The following is a 20,694-nucleotide window of genomic DNA, read 5'->3' as shown; positions in this document are numbered from 1 at the left end:
ATAGAACCACCAGGCAGACTAAGAGAAGAGAATAATACAGACAAAGAAACAGCATGAAGAGTCTGAGCAAAGACCCAGAGGATAAACAACAGCACACATGCAGGGCCCCGTGCGCCACCCTCACCCACCAGCATGCCTGTCACTGTCGGTGGGAGGTCCGTGACTGTTCTGTATTTTCTGCTTGGTCTGCTAGAAACTCAGCATTCAATCCTGAGTTCACTTATGACTAATACTGGTAGTCTACTTCTTCTGGAACAATTATCTCTCTACCTTTCAGAACACAGATTTTGGTCTCTTTAAAAGTGTTACAGTACTGCTTCTTCAAATTCTCTTGGGAAACAAGCAGAGGCTAAAAAGCATATTAAACACTCGCCTCCTTGACCCCCTTTCCTTTGTTTCTCCAGTGTTTTTCTTTAATCTTTCTGCTATGATCTTCACGTGTATCTCTACTTCTCTGTGTGCATGTGTCATTCTCCATGTAACAGTGCCCTTTTTCGGCTTCTCTAGTAGTCTCCTTCTCCTCCATTTTCCCTTTGTCTTCTCTCCCTATCAAGGGTGTCTCCATATAACTAATCATGAGGTAGACACATACCCAGTATGATTTGCTGTCCTTAACTTTAAAACATGTATCCTATCACTCAGTTGTTCACAGTAGAAAAAATGTCCAATCTGGATGTGGATATATACACAGTCTATATTCTTAAAGAGAAAAACCAAACTGCATATAAAATACTTAATCAAAATAAATTCTCTTATGTACATCTCAACGTAATAAACACACATACACATACATATAAACAGATACACATGTACAAACTATTTGGAAGTTATACCAAGGATAAGAACATGACTCTGTAGAAATTTATCTTCCCCTACTTAACTACACATTGCAGATACAGCTTTTGATGCTTTCAAGTCATTTCCTCTTGATATTTTGATATTTGTTAAATTTAAAGACAAATCAAAATAATTAGAGAATATAATTAAAGTATCACTAAAAATTGTGAACTTCTAGAAAAGCTGTAGAAAGATTATACACAAAAATAAAATAGCTATTTGTAGCAATAATTGATTTTAGGAAATTCACCCTGTGACTTGAGAATAATATTTTACAGGTTCCACAGAAATGTTAAATAAGGCCAACATTACCAATAGACTAAGTTCTCCCAGAGTGACACCAAATGAAAGAGGCCGCTTTGGATCCGTGACCTATCAAAGAGAAAAGGTTGACATTAAATTATATTGATGGTGAGGGTGACTCCACTCTACACCCTACAATAGGCAACAGAGGACAGTAAGTTTACAAGTAAGTCACACAACCCAAATAGATTCATGGAGAAGAATGCGGGAAGACAGGGACATCACTGGGACTGTCCATACTTTGTAGGCATGAAACTAATGTGACATTTTCCCAGTGGGATATTTTCTTAGTAGAAGTGAGAAGACTCACTAAACAGATTGCTGTCTAGATAGTTTAGAAGAGACAGTCTCTTTATATACACCATTAAAGATGTTCTTCAAAGATAAATAAAAGAGCTACAGATAATAACACTGCCACTAAATTATTTTTAAAACATACGATTTTCACACTTAGAAATGTGAACTGTCTCTTTAAGCATTTAATTTCCTTGACACTTAAAAAACATTTTGTTAGAAGATGCTCAAAATTCTTAACATTTAATTTCCTCAATGTCTTAACCCCAAATCTGCCAATGTTAAAATTCTGATTTATTTCTGATCTTCAATACCTAAGTTATACTTATCTATAAATAGTGCTTAAACTGTGCCACAGTGTGTACAATGTCACTGTTTTAGACACCTGAATAAACGTCCTAAAGTTGTACAGTAATTTTTGGTCATAACAGAAACTAGGGAAACCACAGAGAAGAGAAAAAACATGATGCTCTAAATCACCCACCAGGAACCAATTTCTTTTTTTTGTTTGTTTTTGAAGAGGGAGGTTAATTAGGTTTACTTTTTTTTTTTTTTTTTGTGAAGGTACCGGGGATTGAACCCAGGACCTCATGCATGCTAGGCATGCACTCTACCACTTGAGCTACACCCTCTCCCCTGAATCACCCCCCAGGGACTTGAGTTTAGTCACGTATACCCTCCTCAAATAGGAAAAATACACACTCTGGTCTAGCTGAAAAACACAAAGACCTTGGTGAGCTTTGTTTTAAATATCAGATAGATTAAGATTTGAGGCAAAATATCTTTTCCTTCGTTCCCGTATTCATCTTTTTATACCTATATATTACTAGCCCAAAATACACTGCAGCTGTTTCTGAATAAATTTTAATTAAACACAACTCCTCAGCTGCTAATGCACTACCCATAAATTACTGTTACCATATAATGAGTACCTTTATGATAAATTATTATACTTTCCCTATCCCCATTTCTGTATTTTTCACTATTCTTCTAGACACAATAATTAAGGTAACCGTATTAAAAGAGGCATGATACAAGGAAGATCCCTTTGCACTTTTTTCTTTCCCTTAGATTATTTTAGTGTATTTTGACACTGGTATCAAATGAAACATTATTGATGTTACTTATCCCACTCCTGTGCACCTTTGTATTTTTTATTAAAGAGAGAAAAATAATGTACCTTTCTAACTGTACTTGCTCAATAAGAAAAGCTTAGTTTAAGTTTAAACTGAGATTCTCATTCATCAACATGCCATTAGCTTTAAGAATAATTCTATTATACTGTATAGCACAGGGAAATATATACAAGATCTTGCGGTAGCTCACGGTGAAAAAGAATGCGACAATGAATATATGTATGTTCACGTATAACTGAAAAATTGTGCTCTACACTGGAAATTGACACAACATTGTAAACTGACTATAACTCAATAAAATAAAATTTAAATAAATAAATATGAATAATTCTTTCACTTCCATGACAGGTTGAGTAGATTTTACTTTCCTAAGATTGTTTTAAACAAGGCCATTTATGAGTTAGGGTTTTTTAGACATTTGTCAACAAAATTCAGTTTAATGACTACACAAAACTAAAAGATAAATCCATGGTGGGAGAAATGGTGTATCTTGAAAAACTACAAGTGTGTCTTACTGAATAGTAAGTTACAAAAGGAACTCATTAGGAAAAAAAATGAATTCTGTATATGTCAGTATGACTTGAATTCAATCCAAACCTAAAGCAAATTAAAAACAAAAAAGAGGGTAAATTTATTTTGCAAAAGATAAAAAGCATTTCCAATTTGTTAGGTAAATGAAAAAATTCAAGGCTTCTCATGTATGTCTCAAACTTTAAAACAAAGCAAAGCATATTAAGTTCAAAATATTTGTTACATTTTAACTAAAATTAATCAGCAAAATTGTTCTTAATTAACTAATGTCAAACTCTTAGTTATAAGTGAAGTGTGGTTTCTAAATATTGCTGCACACGTGTGTGAATATACATGTGTGTAGCTGTGGGTGTTGAATCCAACTTGGTAGAATGTACAGGGAATGAGACCAGGAGCCAGTGACCTGGATTTTAGTCCCCTCCCCACCAACCACTATTATAACTGATAACTTCATCACCTCTGGGAACTAATTTTTTTGTCAGTATAAAAATAATTAGTCTCTTAAAGTTATATTAGTCTAAGTCTTGGCATTAAACACAATTCAAAATAAATAATAAAGGATAATCCAAAAATCTCTTAAATTAGCTTTACAAAGAAACATGTGGTGGTTTTATAATATATTTACACACATTAATACCAGATGAAAAAAGTCTAACACAAGAAAGGAGATATCGTAGTGTATTTATCAGAAAAAAAATCAATCTTGGATTTAAAGTTGGGTATAGATAATCCATGTACGGGCAAATCAAGAATTAATGTCATACAGCCACAAGTAAATCAATGAAGTTATTAGAACACCTCCTCACACCATACACAAAAATGAACTCAAAATGGCTTAAAGACGTAAATATAAGACATGACACCATAAAATTCCCAGAGGAGAACATAGGCAAAACATTCTCTGACATAAATCGCAGCAATGTTTTCATAAGTCAGTCTCCCAAGGCAAAAGAAATAAAAGCAAAACCAAACAAATGGGGCCTAATCACACTTATAAGCCCAGCAAAGGAAACCATAAACAAAACAAAATGACTACCTACAGAATGGGAGAAAATATTTGCAAACAATGCAAACGACAAGGGCTTAATTTCCAAAATATACAAACAGCTTATACAGCTCAATAGCAAACAAACCCAAACAACCCAGTAAAAACAATGGGCAGAAGACATAAACAGACATTTCTCCAGAAGATATACAGATGGCCAATAGGCACTTAAAAAGATGTTCAACATAGCTAATTATCAGAAAAACTGCAAGTCAAAACTGCAATGAGGTATCACCTCACACTGGTCAGAATGGACATTATCACAAAGTCTACAAATAACAAATGTTGGAGAGGGTGTGGAGAAAAGGGATATCTCCTACACTGTCGGTAGGAATGTATATTGGTGCAGCCACTATGGCAAACAGTATGGTGGTTCCTTAAAAAACTAAAAAGAGTCATCATATGGTCCAGCAATCCCATTCTCATATATATGGAGAAAACTCTAATTTGAAAAGATACACGCACCTCAGTACTCCTAGCACCTCTATTTACAAGAGCCAAGACATGGAAGTAACCTAAATGTCCACTGGCAGATGAATGGATAAAGAAGATGTGACGTATATACAATGGAATATTACTGAGCCATATAAAAAGGATGAAATAATGCCATTTGCAGCAACATGTATGGACCTAGAGATTACCATATAGTGAAGTAAGTCTGACAGAGAAAGACAAATATGATATGGTATCACTTACATGTGGAATCTAAAAAAGATGATACAAATGAACTTATTTACAAAACAGAAACAAACTCACAGGTATAGAACACAAATTTACAGTTACCAAAGGGAAAGGGTGGAGGAGGGATAAATCAGGAGTTTGGGATTAGCAGATATAAACTACTATATATAAAACAGATAAACAACATTCTACTGGATAGCACTGGGACTAATATTCAGTATCTGGTAATAACCTATACTGGAAAAGAATCTGAACAAGAATATATATGTACGTGTGTATAAACTGAATCACTTTGCTCTTACACCAGAAACTAACCTAATATTGTAACTCAACTATATTTCAACAAGAAAAAAGACAAGCTTCATGTGTAATTTCTAGTAGCCACAATAAAGAAAGCAAGAACAAGTGAAATTAACTTAATATATTTAACCTGATATATCTAAAACATTCTCATTTAATATGCAATCAAATGGATTAAGATGTACAAACTATTAGGTGTAAAATAAGCTACATGGATATACTGCACAACATGGAGAACAGTAAGCACTTTATAATCACTATAAATGGAGCACAACCTTTAAAAATTGTGAATCACTATATTGTACACCTGTAACTTACATAATATTGAATATCAAGTATACTTCAATGAAAAATACACTATTACTAACTTAAATCAAGTAAACTAAATTACTTACATCATCTTCATATTTAATGTGAATGTCTGTGATTTTTACTTGAACATTTTTAATTACTTGAGTTGCCAATTTTTCCAAAAATGTATCCTTTTTGGCTTCTTTCGGTTTGTCTATAAAGAACAGCAAAATACAAGCTCAAGAGTTGAAATTCTCACATCACTCATAAACAATGACGAAAGGACAGCCAAGGCACTACTGAACGGAAATTAAAACCTATACTAGTGTCCTTGTTTTACTTTACATTTTAGATTTTGATATTCAGTTCTAATTTAAAACTTATTTCTGAAGTTACATTGTAATCTAATACTCATTTTACCTTTGAAGACAGAAATCAAGCGGCAACGTGTACAAATAACACACAGCGTAAAAACTACTTTTACCTACCTTTTGAGCGATCAAGACCTTTAAAATGTTTCTTAAAATGTTTTTTGTGCTTTTTACGTTTACGTCCTTCTCAGTGGAAGCATTTTAGTGAGAAAAGGATAAAATTCAAGTTAGCAGACAAGAGGACAGTAAAGAAAACAAGAGACTTTTTCCTGACAGCAAATTCTGGTACAAGTCACCTTTATTCTAAACTGACCTGTTATTTCAATACAAGCAGAAATTCACAAACCTTCTTTAGTCTAGAATATCTTCCTTGAATCTAGAAAATAACTTAGCAGGTGTAATTATACAAAAATTGGATAAAATATCTATACACAATGCCCTTTATAATATTTATGGCTTTTCACAATACAAAGTTTAATTTTCATTTCAATGTTACCAAAATATTGGAAATGTAATAATGATGGGATATGAAACTTTCAGAAAAAGGTGTTGATAAATGTGTGGTAGGAACACAAATGAAATGAATGGGCCGCATGCTGACTGATGACTTCCTCTGGATGACAGACCTCACAAGCAGAACCCTTTCATGAATACATGAAGGTATAACGAATACAAAAAGGGCAGAAAATGTACATGGAACTGTACACTGAAATTAGCTTAATAATTCCTTCAAAACCTCATCCACTGTTATTTGGCACTGCCTCACTCACTCATTAACCCACACTTAATCTTATCCAACTTACAAAGCTTTACATTCAACTGCCTACTGCACCTCAGCTCCTGTCCATGCTCTTGGGGGCAGCCTCTGTATGGTCTCCCCTGCCTCCAGCCTCCACTCTTACCTCCGACCTAACGTCCTTCTATACTGCTACCAGACTCTTATCTTCTAAAATACTATTCACAGCCTGTTAGTTCCCTGCTCAAAATTCTCTTAAAGGGTCTTTGCAGCCTGATAGATAAAATGAGCCAGGGTTTATGTGACACAAAGGCCCTTTCATGATATGACCCCTATTTCCCCGTCTGGTTGTATCTCCTGCCACTTATCTTTGCACTGGACACTTCAGAAATATTACTTATATTTTCCAAAACAAGCCATGATTTTCTAACGCCTAATGCCTCTACACGCGTCATTTTCTGAACTTGGGTTGCTTTCCCTGAGTTGTTCAGTTGTTCACCAGGCAAATGCCTAGGGGGCTTCCAAGACTCAGGCCCAGCACTACTGCCTGTGTAAAGCCTCCTTCAAATCCTCCAGGCATCTCCAGGGCCACCTACCCCTGCACCTTATACAGACTTCCATTAAGCAGTGACTACACTGTATCTGAAGTGTCTGCACAACTGTCTTGTCATCAGGCAGGAGTCTTCATTAGGACAGGAATTATCCTAACACCTGGGCACAAAGCGCATGATACATATCTGTTCAAAGGAATCAAAAAAGTCTACATCTGAAGATTATAATAAAATACATAAACTCAGTCAATGTTATATATATTTTTGAGAGAATATGCATAATATTTAGCTTGAAATTTCAAATTTGTTCTTCCTTGGTATTTTAGAGCAAATTGTCCTGCCAGTACAAAAACTAAGAATCAAATCCTGGATTCTAAGACTAAAACCCTAAGTTTCAAAAAGAAACTAATAAATATGTAACAAAATCTGGACTTTGCTATTACCATTACTGTGATGTTCTTGTCATAGTGATGTTCCCTGAGTCTTCTCCATTTATAAATTAAACACTGAAAAAAATACTAAGTTCTCAAAGAAATATCGTTTGAAAAGAAACAACTACGAAAGCCAGAGTGGCCCTGAAAGCCAACTCGCTTAGGCAGAACACCTTTCAGAGACAGAAGCTCAGCTGCCTGGGTTTAGAGCTTACCATAACTCACGCTTCTCACCTGGCCTCCTATTACCCTTCTGGTTTCACATTTGTTCTAGCCCCTTGTTCTGTCTTTGGTCTCCATGTTACAGGCACCATGTTTAAATTTTTCCAAATAGTTTCAAAATTTAATCTGAGTACTGCATATACTTCTTTAGAGAGTTTCTATTTAATCTGATAGATAATACACTTATGATCTCCAGTTATTCTCTAAAGCAGTTCTCAACTGTTTTAGTCTCAGGGTCCCTTTAACACATTTACAATTTGAGAACCTTAAAGAACTTTTTATTAGTGTGGGTTGCGGCTATTGATATTTACCATATTGGAAATCAACACTTAAAAACTTTTTAACATTTATTAACTCATTAAAAAAAACCCGCTACGTGATAGCATAGCTAACATGTATTTATTCCAAGAAAAAAGTTGCAGTGAGAGAAGTGGCCTGGTTTTAGAATCTTACAAATCTCTTTAATGTCTGACTTAGTAGAAGTCTGCTGGATCCACATATCCGCTTCTGCCTTTGCTCTTTTGGGATATGCAGTTTAAACGGAATGATGTGAAGAAAATCTGACCTAACTAAAGATATGTAACAGGAAAAGGGAAGAACATTTTCATGGCCTCTTCATTTAATTATGGACATTACACTCAAACTCAGCAAGTGGTAGTTTCTTTGTTTTTGTTTGATTGTTTGTTTTGGGGAGGTATTTAGATTTTTTTTTTTTAAACAGAGGTACTGGGGATTGAATCCAGGACCTCATGCATACTAAACACTCACTCTACCACTGAGCTACACCCTCCCCACCTCAAGTGGTAGTTTCATGAAGTTTCACCCTGGAATCTGAGACTCTGTCAACGAATTTTTCGTCTGAATTAAAATCAGTCTACCTTGCACTTTAAATGGACCTTTTATACATTCATAACTTTTTACCATACATTAGCAATATAGAAATATTGCTTCATTGAATTATGCAGATCTTACAAATGCTGAGTCACTTTATTATTTAATACCAAAAATCATATTGTTAATACTACCACAAATCTCATCAGAAAAGTCTTTAAGTATGGGAAGCTGTCAAGTTCAAGTTTGCAAATAGTAGTTTTCCAAAATCCTAATTTTGTTCAAAAGCTCAAATATTATTGCTGGCAACAAACATTGTCAGTTATTGTTCCTTAAAGTTGTTTTGTTGAATGTCTACAAATGACAGTCTGTCAGCCATTCTTCCAAGTAAAACCATTTTCCATGAAAAAAGTGACTAGTTCTGCTGACAACTCAAACAACCGTGCAAGTGTTCTTTCCTTGAGACAATTATCGTACTTCGGTCTGCAGAAGTATCTTACGTATGCTTGCTCTTTTGCCACAAAACATCAAAGACTCATCTACTCAGGAGCTAAAGTTTACTAAAACTAAAATTTTCTATTTCATCAAAGACACTCAAGCAAAATCAGTGCTCCTTTCATTTCGCTTTGTTTCTTACCGTGAGTGACTGGCAGTGAACAATACAATGGCTACTAGTAGTACTGTTTGGTGCCACTGCCTTGATTCATGCTAAAGCAGCCAGAAATTTTACACAACACTGCTTTGTACCATCAGCACCAATTTCAACACAGTGAAAAATCAGATAATGTCTTGGGATTAATATGAAAATAGTTTTGACGTTTTGAGAACCACTGCTCTAAAAATTAATTTTTTTTTTAATGAGGAAGGAATATACACTCAGAAACAAAAAAAGAAAGGATTATAAAGTACCCATTAAGTCCTGGCTAAATAAATAAACATATCATCAACAAAATTAACTATTCTCATTTCAGAATCATCAAATTCTAGGCCTAGTGTTTTTGTTTGTTTGTTTTTTGTTTTTAATCCAGGCTAACACACCTTTTTGGAATAAAAGAAAACTGTCAATCAGTGAGGTTTTACTTTACAGTGAGCTCTGTCTGTTTGAGTTTGGTTTTTTTTGGTGGGGGGGCAATGCTGCCCTATGGTTTTGTTTCATATTTGAATAGGCCAATGGAACTCATTTGTATCCTGGAGGCAGGTGGCTCCCAGGAGGATCAGAAAGCACTTCCCCTGGCAGACTACACAAAGCTGGTTCAATTACAACCTACAAAATTGGACAGTGAGCCATGAGTATTCCCATGCTACCTTTTATATTAAACAAAGGAACTGTAAGACAGTCAGCCACACTTACTAAAAGGGCACATTTGTTCAAAGAGAACTGTCTTTCAATTTTATTCAATGCTGTGAAATTTGTCATGCAAATTATTCTTTTGTCATAATGAATCTAAATATTAAAGAACCTACTAACAACAGAAGTGATTCTATCATACGCTAATTGTTTATACTTTGAGTTAGAGACCCCACTTGCTATCTAATCAAAACAAATTTTAAGTGTGACTGAATTAATATAACAAATTCCTGAAAAGTTATAGAAAATAGTTAAATAAATCAAATTACTGTTTAAAATATTAGAAATTATTAATGTGCCTGGTAAACTTCCTAGGATACAAAAGAATCCTATTATAAGTCCTAAAGCAGCCAGCCTTCAAATTTGCTTTTTGGGAAGCCTCAAATTTCAATATGCTGTACTGGACAGTCGTCTACAGGGGCCTCCAAAGCTACTACAGGGATGAAGTAAATCAGGGAGGCTATGAGAAGAACGTCAGAGAAACATCCCTTATCAAGGTTCTAAAATAAAGTATGTCTCAAAAAAAAAGGTTCCATTTTATTGCTTTTTACAAGTTTGAAAACCACTGCTATAGGAGAGGAATCGCTTAACTGAGAAACTACTATTCAACAGAACTGAAGTCAGAAAGGCAGCTGGGATTTTGAGTGTTATTATAAATTAAACTTCAGAAGGGCTGTGGATCATGTCTGTTTCACCCCATGAACACTCAGCACCCAGCATGGTGCTTGCCAGAAGAAGGCATCAAAGTATTCGGGGAATGAATAAACGGCTGGAGAAGGTAGGGAAAGGGAAATGACGGTAAAGGGGGAAAAGATGAATTACATTTCCATATTTTCTAAAAGGATGACACGTCATCATGTGAACTCCATGAAAAGCACAAGCATGGATAAGAATATAATTTTGCATAGAGCTGAATATAATTAACCATGCATACCCACCAGGCTTGATGTCCTTATAAACAAAGGTTTCCAAGCCATAGATGAACTCTCCTGAATGTGTGCCTGCATCCGCATGGCAGCAATAATCAAAATGCAAAGCATTTAAAAGACACCTTTAATTTCACATGCAAAATATGTCTAAACTCAATTGAAAGAATCAGAATCATGTAACAGAACAAGTATAATCCAGTAACACCAAAACAACTTATTTCTAAGGAAATATTCTCAGTGACACCATTTTCACTTCCTTCAACAAACTTTGTTTTCATAACATTCAAATAAAATTCTTAATAATTAAAATTATAACAATTAATAATTTCAAATTAAGAAAAACAAATACCAGTTACAGCTAATGTCTCATTGACTGACATATTTTCAAACAGAGCAAAAGTCTGCTGTTTTGGTTCCCTTTTGCCCACCATTTTGCCCATTTTCAGGACGAAATATTGCTGTGATATTTACACTAATCTTAGAGTCAGCTGAAATGAATTCATCGTACTTTACTGTGATGTTCCCTTCAAGACACACTGAATCCTTCCTATCCACTCTTGTTGATGGTTAGGGAGTACCATCTTCCATTTCTCTCCCTAAATCGAGCCTAGACATCACCACGAGCTTAACCTTCCTAAAACACAGCTGTGGGCACATCACTCCCTGGATTTTTAAAGAAAAAGTAAAACTTACTGACTCTCTCAGTGGCTACCAATTAAAGTCCATTATAACACAGAGTCGAGAATGTAGGATCTGGAGCCAGACTGGGTTCAAATTCCAGCTTTATTATTTTCTAGCTGCATAACCAAGAACAAGTTATTTAACTTCCAGTTTTCTCAGCTACAAAATGAGAACAATAAAAGCCCTTATATCATAGAATTATGACTATTAAATGAGTCAGTTCATACAAAGCATTTTGAAGAGTGATTGGCAAAGAGTAAACTCTAAGTAAGTACCAGCTGTTATCTTTGCCATCATCATCACGGCATTCAAGTCTCTTAAAACTGACCTCAACTTAGCTTTCCAACTCCCGTCCAACTACACCATCAAACTCCCAAATTCTTAGCTGTTCCCCACACATGCTCTGTACTTTTCCATCTCACCGTCGCAGAGGACCTAGAACGCTCTCTCTTTTCTGCATACTCATCCTTTACACTCAGCTGAAATATGTACCTTCACAGTGTCTGCCCTGATCTCTGGCAGAACATGATATGCCCATTATGAAATCCCTTAACACTTCATCAGTACCTCTTGGATGAGACTCAACGCTTTATCCTGTTTACTATTATACACGAGGTCTTTGATACAGTAGGCTCCAGGAATTTTCTAATTTTTGTGTTTCCAACAATGTGTTGAGCAGACTGGCATTAGACTTCTCAAAACTATCTGGAAGCTAGAAGATTTTGCCTTCAAAATTCTAATGTTAAATGCAGCATTTTATTCCCAGCCAAATCAAACAAGTGTGGAAGTAAGTTACAAAGACTTTCAGACTTGAAAGGACTTTTTTAAAAATTATTTCTAGTGCATCCTTTCATAAAAGCTATTAGAAATGCTCCAGCAAAACAAAGGAATAAACTAACAAAAAAACAAAAGGCTAGGGACTCAATGAATTAAAAACAGGAGAGCAATCATAACAAGTTCCAGGATGACAATTACGTAGCAGAACTTAAAAAAAAAAAACAAAAAAAAAACCACCACCAGTTCAGAGGAAGATCTCCAAGAGAAAAGGGGAGAGGACCAATAGATGGGTTTGGGCAATTGGAAAATAACACTGATAGTCACATGACAGATAGATTTCATGTAGTATGGGAAAAGAATTAAAGGTAAATTTACCTTGAAAACCAGGCAAATAGAAAAGAAGCATTTACAAATTCAAGAAAAACAAAAAGCGGCATAACAAAGGAAATATAATCACAGTACATTATTTGATCTCTGCAGTGAACAATAATTATATTGTCATAGCAATGTAAATTTTGACTCATAATTGGTCAAAACTTGTGGTATAACCATAGTGTAAGATAGAAAGGAGAATTTAGGGCGAAAAAAAAGATGGTAGGGGAGGTAAACATTAATAAATAAGATAACCACAGAATGTTAGTATTTCTAGAACAATGGTTCCCTCTAGGGAGTCGGTCTAAAGGGCAGAGAAGAGTGGAACAGAAAACTGACATTTTTCATCATAAGTCTTTTTGGGAAAACTATTTGATTTCACAGTTAATGTTAACTCTAAAACGTTAGAGGTTTTGATCAAATCAACACTGTGAAATACAGAATCTGTATAACATTTGAAACTCTTGGACTCACTAGGAATTTAATATTACCCTTTACAATAGTCCTTCCAGGAAAATAAATTCACTACAATGAAATAAAAGAAGAAAAATATCAAGAAGTTAATTTTTACAGTTAAGAAAATGCTCTAGAAATGAACTTAAAGTTGTATTTTGATTTTCCTTTTTTCCCACATAATAGTGGGCAGCACTCTATTTTAACAAATGAAACAAATTAAGTAAAAGTACTTTTTAAAAGCAGATCAGTCTGAGGATTCTAACTTCACTTTTATCATCTGCTGCTTGTAGTCGAATCACTTTCTCTCCTTATTTCGAGTCTCTATACACACACAGTGGTGTTTTTGTGCTTTTAAAATCAAGAAATAAGTAAAAAAAAAAAGTATGAAAAATAAAGTATGGTAATCAACTCAAAACTTAATTAATAATTGTGAACCAGAAGGCAGCTGAAGGCTTTTATATGAATAACGTTATATGAAGAAAAGCTCCATATTCACAGGAACTAGAAAAAATACTTACATGCAGTCAAAATATTTTATGTGCCTTGCTTTATTTGGCACATAAAAGTAATGGAAATGAAGAAAGCTGTTTTTATAGAAATACAGATCCTTAAGCTTCAGCCAAAACACAAGATATGGTTAAGTATGAAAAGAGAAAGGAAAAAAAAGTTTAGGTTTTTAACTTTCTACCATCATGACAGCCTCTGTATTCTAAGTATTTCAGTACTTTTTCATAAAAGAATAATCCTGTGTAAGAGAACACTAAGGGCAAAAAGAATTAGAATCATTGATAAAAAATTTTAATGAGCAAGTTATTTTTTAAGAGAGATTTCTCACTGATTTAATTAAATATCAGCAGCTTAAGATAGGAAAAGAAATATTATTATATCTAAATGCAATTTCTGTCATTTCTAACTCAACATTTGCCATATATTTTAAGATAGACCAAAGAGAAATGCCTGAGCATTTCTGGTACCATCTACTTTCATCATAAATATGCCACTTAATGACACAAAAATGATGTAAAATGCTCTCATACCCCACTGGGTGATCAGGGTATGATCTGACTTGAAAAACAGACTGGAGGTTTGGCAAGCTCCTTCAGCTCATCTTGCTCCATAAACCAAAGCAAAATAGTCACCAGATTTATTTTTAGATACAAACAAAACATTAAAACTTAAGGCAAGATGTTAAGATGTTGAAGTCTGAAGAATCAAGTTTTTAAAATACCCTATATAATATAAAGAGATATGGCTAGGAATAGAATTATGTACCAATTCCTCTAAACATTATTTCACTATATTAATATACTGAACCTTACTATCTTCCAAGAATACAGGTGAAAATGCAGACAAAGAAACCAGTAACCTTTGGCAAAAATAAACAGGCCTGCAAGAACTCAAAGAATTTGGGAAGTCTCCATAAAGTAGCATAGTAAAAATGACAAGTTAGGAAAAGTAGGAAAATTAAACTGGCAGTGAGATAAAACAGTCACAAAGGCAGTGATTCCCAAGTGTGAGTCATTAAAATCTTCACAATCGGTATTGTGAGACACGATTTTAAAAGATTCTTCTTTGGAACGACAGCTTATGAAGGGCTAAGAAAGAATCCTCTTTGCGGTGCATTAAACATATCTAAAACATAGATATACATATATTTATCTAAAACATAAACTTGTTTTACCTTTCTCTGCTGCTTTTTGAAGGGCTTCTTCAATTCGGGATAGCTCTTTCTGCTTAATATCTTGCAAGGATTTTTCTTCCTTCTCAGCATCATATTTAATACCTAGAAATACATAGTTAATTCACACATAAAGGCAATTAATAAATAAATATATAAGAAAAGTTCAGCCTCATAATATTGTGGGGGGGGTAATTTGTCATTTTTTTGTGAGTCAAACATTTATATTCTTTAGATTAGTTTTACAAAAAGTTTAAACATAAATGATTTCTATTTATTTACAAAGCTTATATCAAAAGGAAAAGGAGGGAAGGAAAAGAATTAAAGAGAGAAAGAAGACAGGAAAAAGGATAACGGGAAAAGGGTGAGTAGAAGGGTGCACGGGAGGAACAGAGGGAAGGCATAAAATACATCAAAAAATTTCCAGTTATTATATATCTCAGTGGTAAAATTTTAAGTAACTACAGAAAAGCATGCAACATCCAACAGCAGCTGGTATCAATGTAACATTGATAAAAAGAATTTCAATAAGTAATTCAAGAATATCTGTCAACAATCATAAAATATATACATATATATCCTTTTTATTTGGCAATCTCATTTCTAATCATGTATCCTATGGAAATAACAGAAAAGAGTAAGAAGAAAATCTATAAGGTAGAGTTTATAATGTTCACTGTAACAGCAAAAAACAGCAGGCAATTCACAATGGAGTATCATATAGCCTTTCAAAATTATCACTATCACCATGAAAACTGTGAAACAGATCAAAAAATACATATAGTAAGTGAAAAAGCCAGATCCATATTTTATATATATATATATATATATATATATATATAAAATGTAATAAATGCTGCACCAACTCAAGTATGTATACAAAATATAAAAATAAAAACTGTGTTTCTTTTATGGTTGAGAACATGTAAGTAATTTTTCCCTGAAATATCCAAGCTTTTCTTAACATTATATTGTTTTCAAAGTGAAAAAACATTAATAATGAAAGACATTACTTAAATAAACATCATTGCTTTAAAAGTCATTACAAATTAAAATACAAAGAAATTAAAATACTTTATAATGAAAAAAATTACTTATTTTACACACATTTTTGAAAGAGTATTCACTCAAAATCAGAAACAAAATGGGGAAAAAATGTTTCCAATCTGTAGATTAACAGTACATTTTTTAAAACTTATTCCCAAAAGAAAATCTGTCTAATGTATCTCAACTTAATAGGAAGTCTTAGTTGCAAAATAACTATTCATAGAAAACAGAATAAATTTCATAAGTGGTTGAAATTATTCTTTCCAACAATAATATAAAAATAATTTATATACAAATGTGGCAATATATATGTATATGTGTGAAATACATGAATATGTGTACATACATGGATATGATTAGTTTATTTAAATTATCTTCTATTTTACTAAACATATTAAAATACTTAACCTAGGAAACAATTTAATTTTACTATGGTATTATTGAGTGGTTACAACCTAAAACAACATACTTGCTCCAGGAACAACAAGCAGGTACAGTCCCTCTAGGGTTGCAACAACAGCTTCTCCGTAAAGGTTCTTCCAAGGAATCTTCAAAGTTAATTTATCTAAAGAAACATAATTTCAACCCTCTTATTGGGGAAGCTCAGGAACATACACACTTCTCATCTTCCATTAAGAGAAAAAATATAAAAAACCCTTCACACATAGGGTATGTACAACACTCAAAAAAAAGAAAAACCCCAACACAATTTAAACAATCTTTTCCACATCATATTACTATTACAAGTGACTATTCACACTGTGCTTCATATTTTTAAAGTTTTTGGTAACTTCTTATTTCATTTAATATTCCCAAACTGTAAGAAGAACAAGGCAATTATTACTTCAATTTTGAAAGAAAAAAAAAAAAAAAGGAAACTCAGTCTCCGAGAGGTTAAATCAACTGCTTAAATCCACCCAAGTCACCAGTGGAACCAGACTGGTACACGTCACCTAATAGCTGATGGTCTGAATAACATGCATGTATTCTATCCACACCTACAACTACACCTCTACAGCATCGGTGGAAAATAATGTCTGTACAAGATCCCAGGAAGAAGCAGTAACACAGAGAAGACCAGCGGAACAGAACTTTGACAGTATACCAAGATGCTACAACTGGAAGAGGCCAACCCAAAAGGCAAAACCTATCGTTTTATGATTAGTATTATGAGTTACAGGCCGGTCAGAACAGTTATATTCCAAGTATCTGCTTCTAAAGCATATGAAAGGCAGAACACATCTTCCCTCTCAGAAACAACGGTATGAACACCAGGTCCTTCAGAGACTTGACTGCAGAAACTGTTTCCCTCATAATAGAGATGAACTATGACCCTAAGTGTCACTAAGCCAAGTCTGGAGTTTTATAGGAAAAGGCTACACAAAGCAGGAGAGAACAGACAAAAAGGGCATATTCTCAGCTAAATTTTGAAATGGGCAAAATCTGTCTTTGGTATCTTTCCACATTTATTTCTTTATTTTTCTCCCAATCTCTAGTCTCCAGGCAGTCAATGTCCCATTCTGCCCTCAACTGTATAGGAGCAATTCTATTCAAATCTTTTCTACCCCCAAGGTTTTCCATGTTCCAAAATAAAATCCCTTCTCTCATCACAATTAAAAAAATAATGACTATATAAAAGCTATCGCTCTCTCAGTTCTGCTGATCAAGACTCTTAACTAAATCTCGCTATTACGTGAAGGACTAAACTACTTACACAATAACGCGACGTAAGGGAGGATAATCTGATTCACCTGGATGGCTAGGGAGGCAAGCGAGTTTTAGCTAGGAATCTCTTCCCAAGGTTAAAATCTCAAATTATTTCTCCATCTAAATTTTTATTTTACTTCAGCTTACAAACCTGCTGAGTTTCTTAAATGGTTCCCACTTCAGAGGAGCCTAAAAGTAATGCCAGTACACTTCTAGGTCATTTCTGAGTCTCCTGATTTTAGAGTGAGTGCCACTTTTATTTATAATAGATGGTGTTATACTTGTAACTATCTCATAAACTTCTAAAAATCTGATTTGATTGCCTTCTTGGTGAGCATGAGACTGAAAAAGTGGGAAATGCCCCTTCAGGATACCAAAAGGAGACTGTCTAGTCTCAAAGCTTCCTCTTCTCTCCATTTACCCTAACCCATTATCCTCCCATCCTTCATTATTCTGAACTCCACTGGAATCCAGTTAGTTATACTATCACTTTCCTTTTACAAGTCAGGAAATTTTTTTCAATTTTTAGTAAAAGGAGTACCCACAAATATGTCTAGCTCTTAGAAAACCAAAACATCCTTGAGCATACTTAGCCACACTAACTCTACAGGTTAGGTGTAATATTTTAACCTAACAGAAACTTAGTAACTAATATAAATGCCCCATAAACCCCCAAATAGGAAAAGTATAAAGGAAATATGCTTTGCATCCTTACATGTAAAGGGTCTCTTACAACTCAGTGAGTAGCCCTGAAGATAGCCATTAAATTCTAATACTTTAAAAGCAAAAAGAATATATTTTGAACCACTAGAAAACGTCTTCCAAAATACACATCTAGTTGTAATAATATAATGAATAATGTAAAAGCTCTTAAGTCAAATACAACTCACCCAATAATCTGGGAATGAGATTTCAATATTATGTCCTCATTTTAGGTCTCTACAACTTCCCTGAGGACAAAGATATCACATTCACCCTTGCCTCTCCCATAGTCATATATCTCAAAGGTCGAAGAGTGAATGAACGGCTTTAACTTCACTCTAGGATTTCAATTAAGCATGGAGGGCTGCAACAACACTTCCAGAACACTGCTAAACGTCACCACCTGACAAACCACAGGGCTCTGTGTAACAGACAGACAAAAAAATAATAATGTGTGCCCTAGGGATACTTCAGCCTAAGGAAGTGTTTCCTGCTTCAAGAGGAAAAAAACATGAAAATTTGTATTAAAATTTTAAAATCTGTAGAAAAGGACCACATGTACAATGATATAATGTGGACTCACAGAAGTATTCAAGCAATTACTTAGAGAGGCTGAAACGGCAAAAGGCAAAGCCTTCCCTGAATACAAAATAATGAAGAAGGAAAGTGATGCAGTGAAGTAGTAGGGCCAAAGGGATGGGAGGAAGAGTGGTGACATAAGTGAAAATTCTAAAGTAAGAGTAAGTCATCTAGGGCTGTAATTTATATATTTTTTCTTTTTTTTTAAGTAGAAATCAGGTAGTATGGACTAGTTGAAAGGATTTGATATATTAAACTTCCTATTGAAAAATTTCTCCAACAAATATGCATGCTTAGTTATGGATGACCTTAGTGTAGAGAGTTAGCCTTCAAAGAAAGACTTTCTACTTATCAAAACACATCCTCCACACTACATTGCTGCACAATATATCAAGTGAAATAGTGGAACAAACATGAGGGAAAGAAGCTACACTTAAATTTTATTTACTAGAGTTTGCAAATTACACTACTTTCATATATAAAGAAAAATCACACAAAATTTGCGTATCAGTTTTGAAAATGAAGATATACTTTGTGTGGTGGAACCAAAGCCTAAAACATATCATTGCAGTTCAAACGTCCTTCCGCTTTAGAAGGTAATTTTCTACTCTTTGGTCAAAAACTGTGAAGAACGTATATATTAGGTATAGTATATGTTAAGTGCAGAACTCCAAAAGCTGTAATCAACATTAGCCAAAAACCTCTTACTTTTTGTTCAAGCTAAAAAAGATGTTAAGGAACAGGTAAAATGAAAAAAAAACTAAAAGGACTAAGAATAATTCAAATGAAGAGTGAAGTACTTACCAATTTGGCCAGCCTTGACTTTAAAAGGAACATCCAATTCACTCTTCAGAAGGAAGAAAGAAATTAAAGAACATCTTAAATTATTAAGCTCCCCACTAATCACCTTTGCATCATCACTTAAGGACACAATCAACACTAAGGAAAAACATAAAACAAATTTTCTGTACTTCAGTAACTCGTAAGGGTATGTTTTATGGCTGAAAAAAGTTATTAACTTAAACTTGACTCTGAAGAAGAAACTCACAAGAGAAGCAAAATTATAAGTAAGAACAACAGAAAAAGAGTTTGTAATTAAAGAAAGTAATCAGGCAAATCGGTTACTTGTTTTATTAACCAAACCAAGCCAGATGGAAACTCCATGAACTCTTAAAATGACAGATGGACACTGCTTATCTGAAATACCAGAAAAGGAAGAGGAAGAATCTTTTCACTTAAATAAGTTGGAAACAAATGAACAATAATTCCTTCTCAAATGAAATACTTAGGAAATAAATAAATAAATCTTAAAAGAAATGGCAGATTCTCAACATATTATTTACCACATTAGCATTCACTTTAGATAAGTCACTAACAAGTACCAATCAATAATAATGAACTTGCACTTATCCAGATTCCAAACCACTAGAAAGAAACTTCTGTATTCACAGAGTACTAAGCAATAACTTATATTCACAATGTTCACTTGAATCTTTAGAATTACCAAAAACTAAACCAGTCAGAATAGCCTTTCTGAGGGGGGAGGGTAATAGCTTAGTGGTAGAGCACGTACTTAGAATACATGAGGTCCTGGGTTCAATCCCCAGTACCTCCTCTAAAAATAATTAATTAATTAATTAAACTAATTAGCTCCCCCTGCAAGAAATAAAATAAAAACTAAATTAAAAAAAAAAGAATAGCCTTTCTGTTAGGTGTACCTTAGTAGATACGAATACTATTGAAATCTGGGCCTGAAATACGTACTTCAGGTAACAATTAACTAAATCAATCCATTAACAATTAACTGAAATAATCAATTTAATCACTTACCTGATTATTCAGTATTTTGGGTGAACAG

At 34.0% G+C, this 20,694-nt stretch overlaps 1 protein-coding gene across 5 annotated transcripts in view; it reads right to left on the bottom strand.

Moving 5' to 3' along the window:
* VPS13C (vacuolar protein sorting 13 homolog C) overlaps positions 1-20,694 on the bottom strand; it is a 157,412-nt gene that overhangs the window by 123,772 nt on the left and 12,946 nt on the right. For 3 of the 5 annotated variants that reach the window (XM_032481043.1, XM_032481045.1, XM_032481049.1), the window contains exons 3-9: positions 19,641-19,683; positions 16,318-16,413; positions 14,805-14,906; positions 10,847-10,909; positions 5,907-5,972; positions 5,523-5,632; positions 1,150-1,209 (exon numbers count right to left, since the gene is read on the bottom strand). In XM_032481043.1, coding sequence (XP_032336934.1) covers positions 1,150-1,209; positions 5,523-5,632; positions 5,907-5,972; positions 10,847-10,909; positions 14,805-14,906; positions 16,318-16,413; positions 19,641-19,683 — 540 coding nt within the window. The remainder of the gene's footprint in view (positions 1-1,149; positions 1,210-5,522; positions 5,633-5,906; positions 5,973-10,846; positions 10,910-14,804; positions 14,907-16,317; positions 16,414-19,640; positions 19,684-20,694) is intronic. The other 2 variants (XM_032481044.1, XM_032481046.1) reach the window with 1 other exon arrangement.

The sequence above is a fragment of the Camelus ferus genome, chromosome 6 (assembly GCF_009834535.1).
Source record: "Camelus ferus isolate YT-003-E chromosome 6, BCGSAC_Cfer_1.0, whole genome shotgun sequence".
Classification (NCBI taxonomy): Eukaryota; Metazoa; Chordata; class Mammalia; order Artiodactyla; family Camelidae; genus Camelus; species Camelus ferus.
Note: the sequence above shows the minus strand (reverse complement) of the source record. Positions and strands in the feature narration are given on the sequence as shown.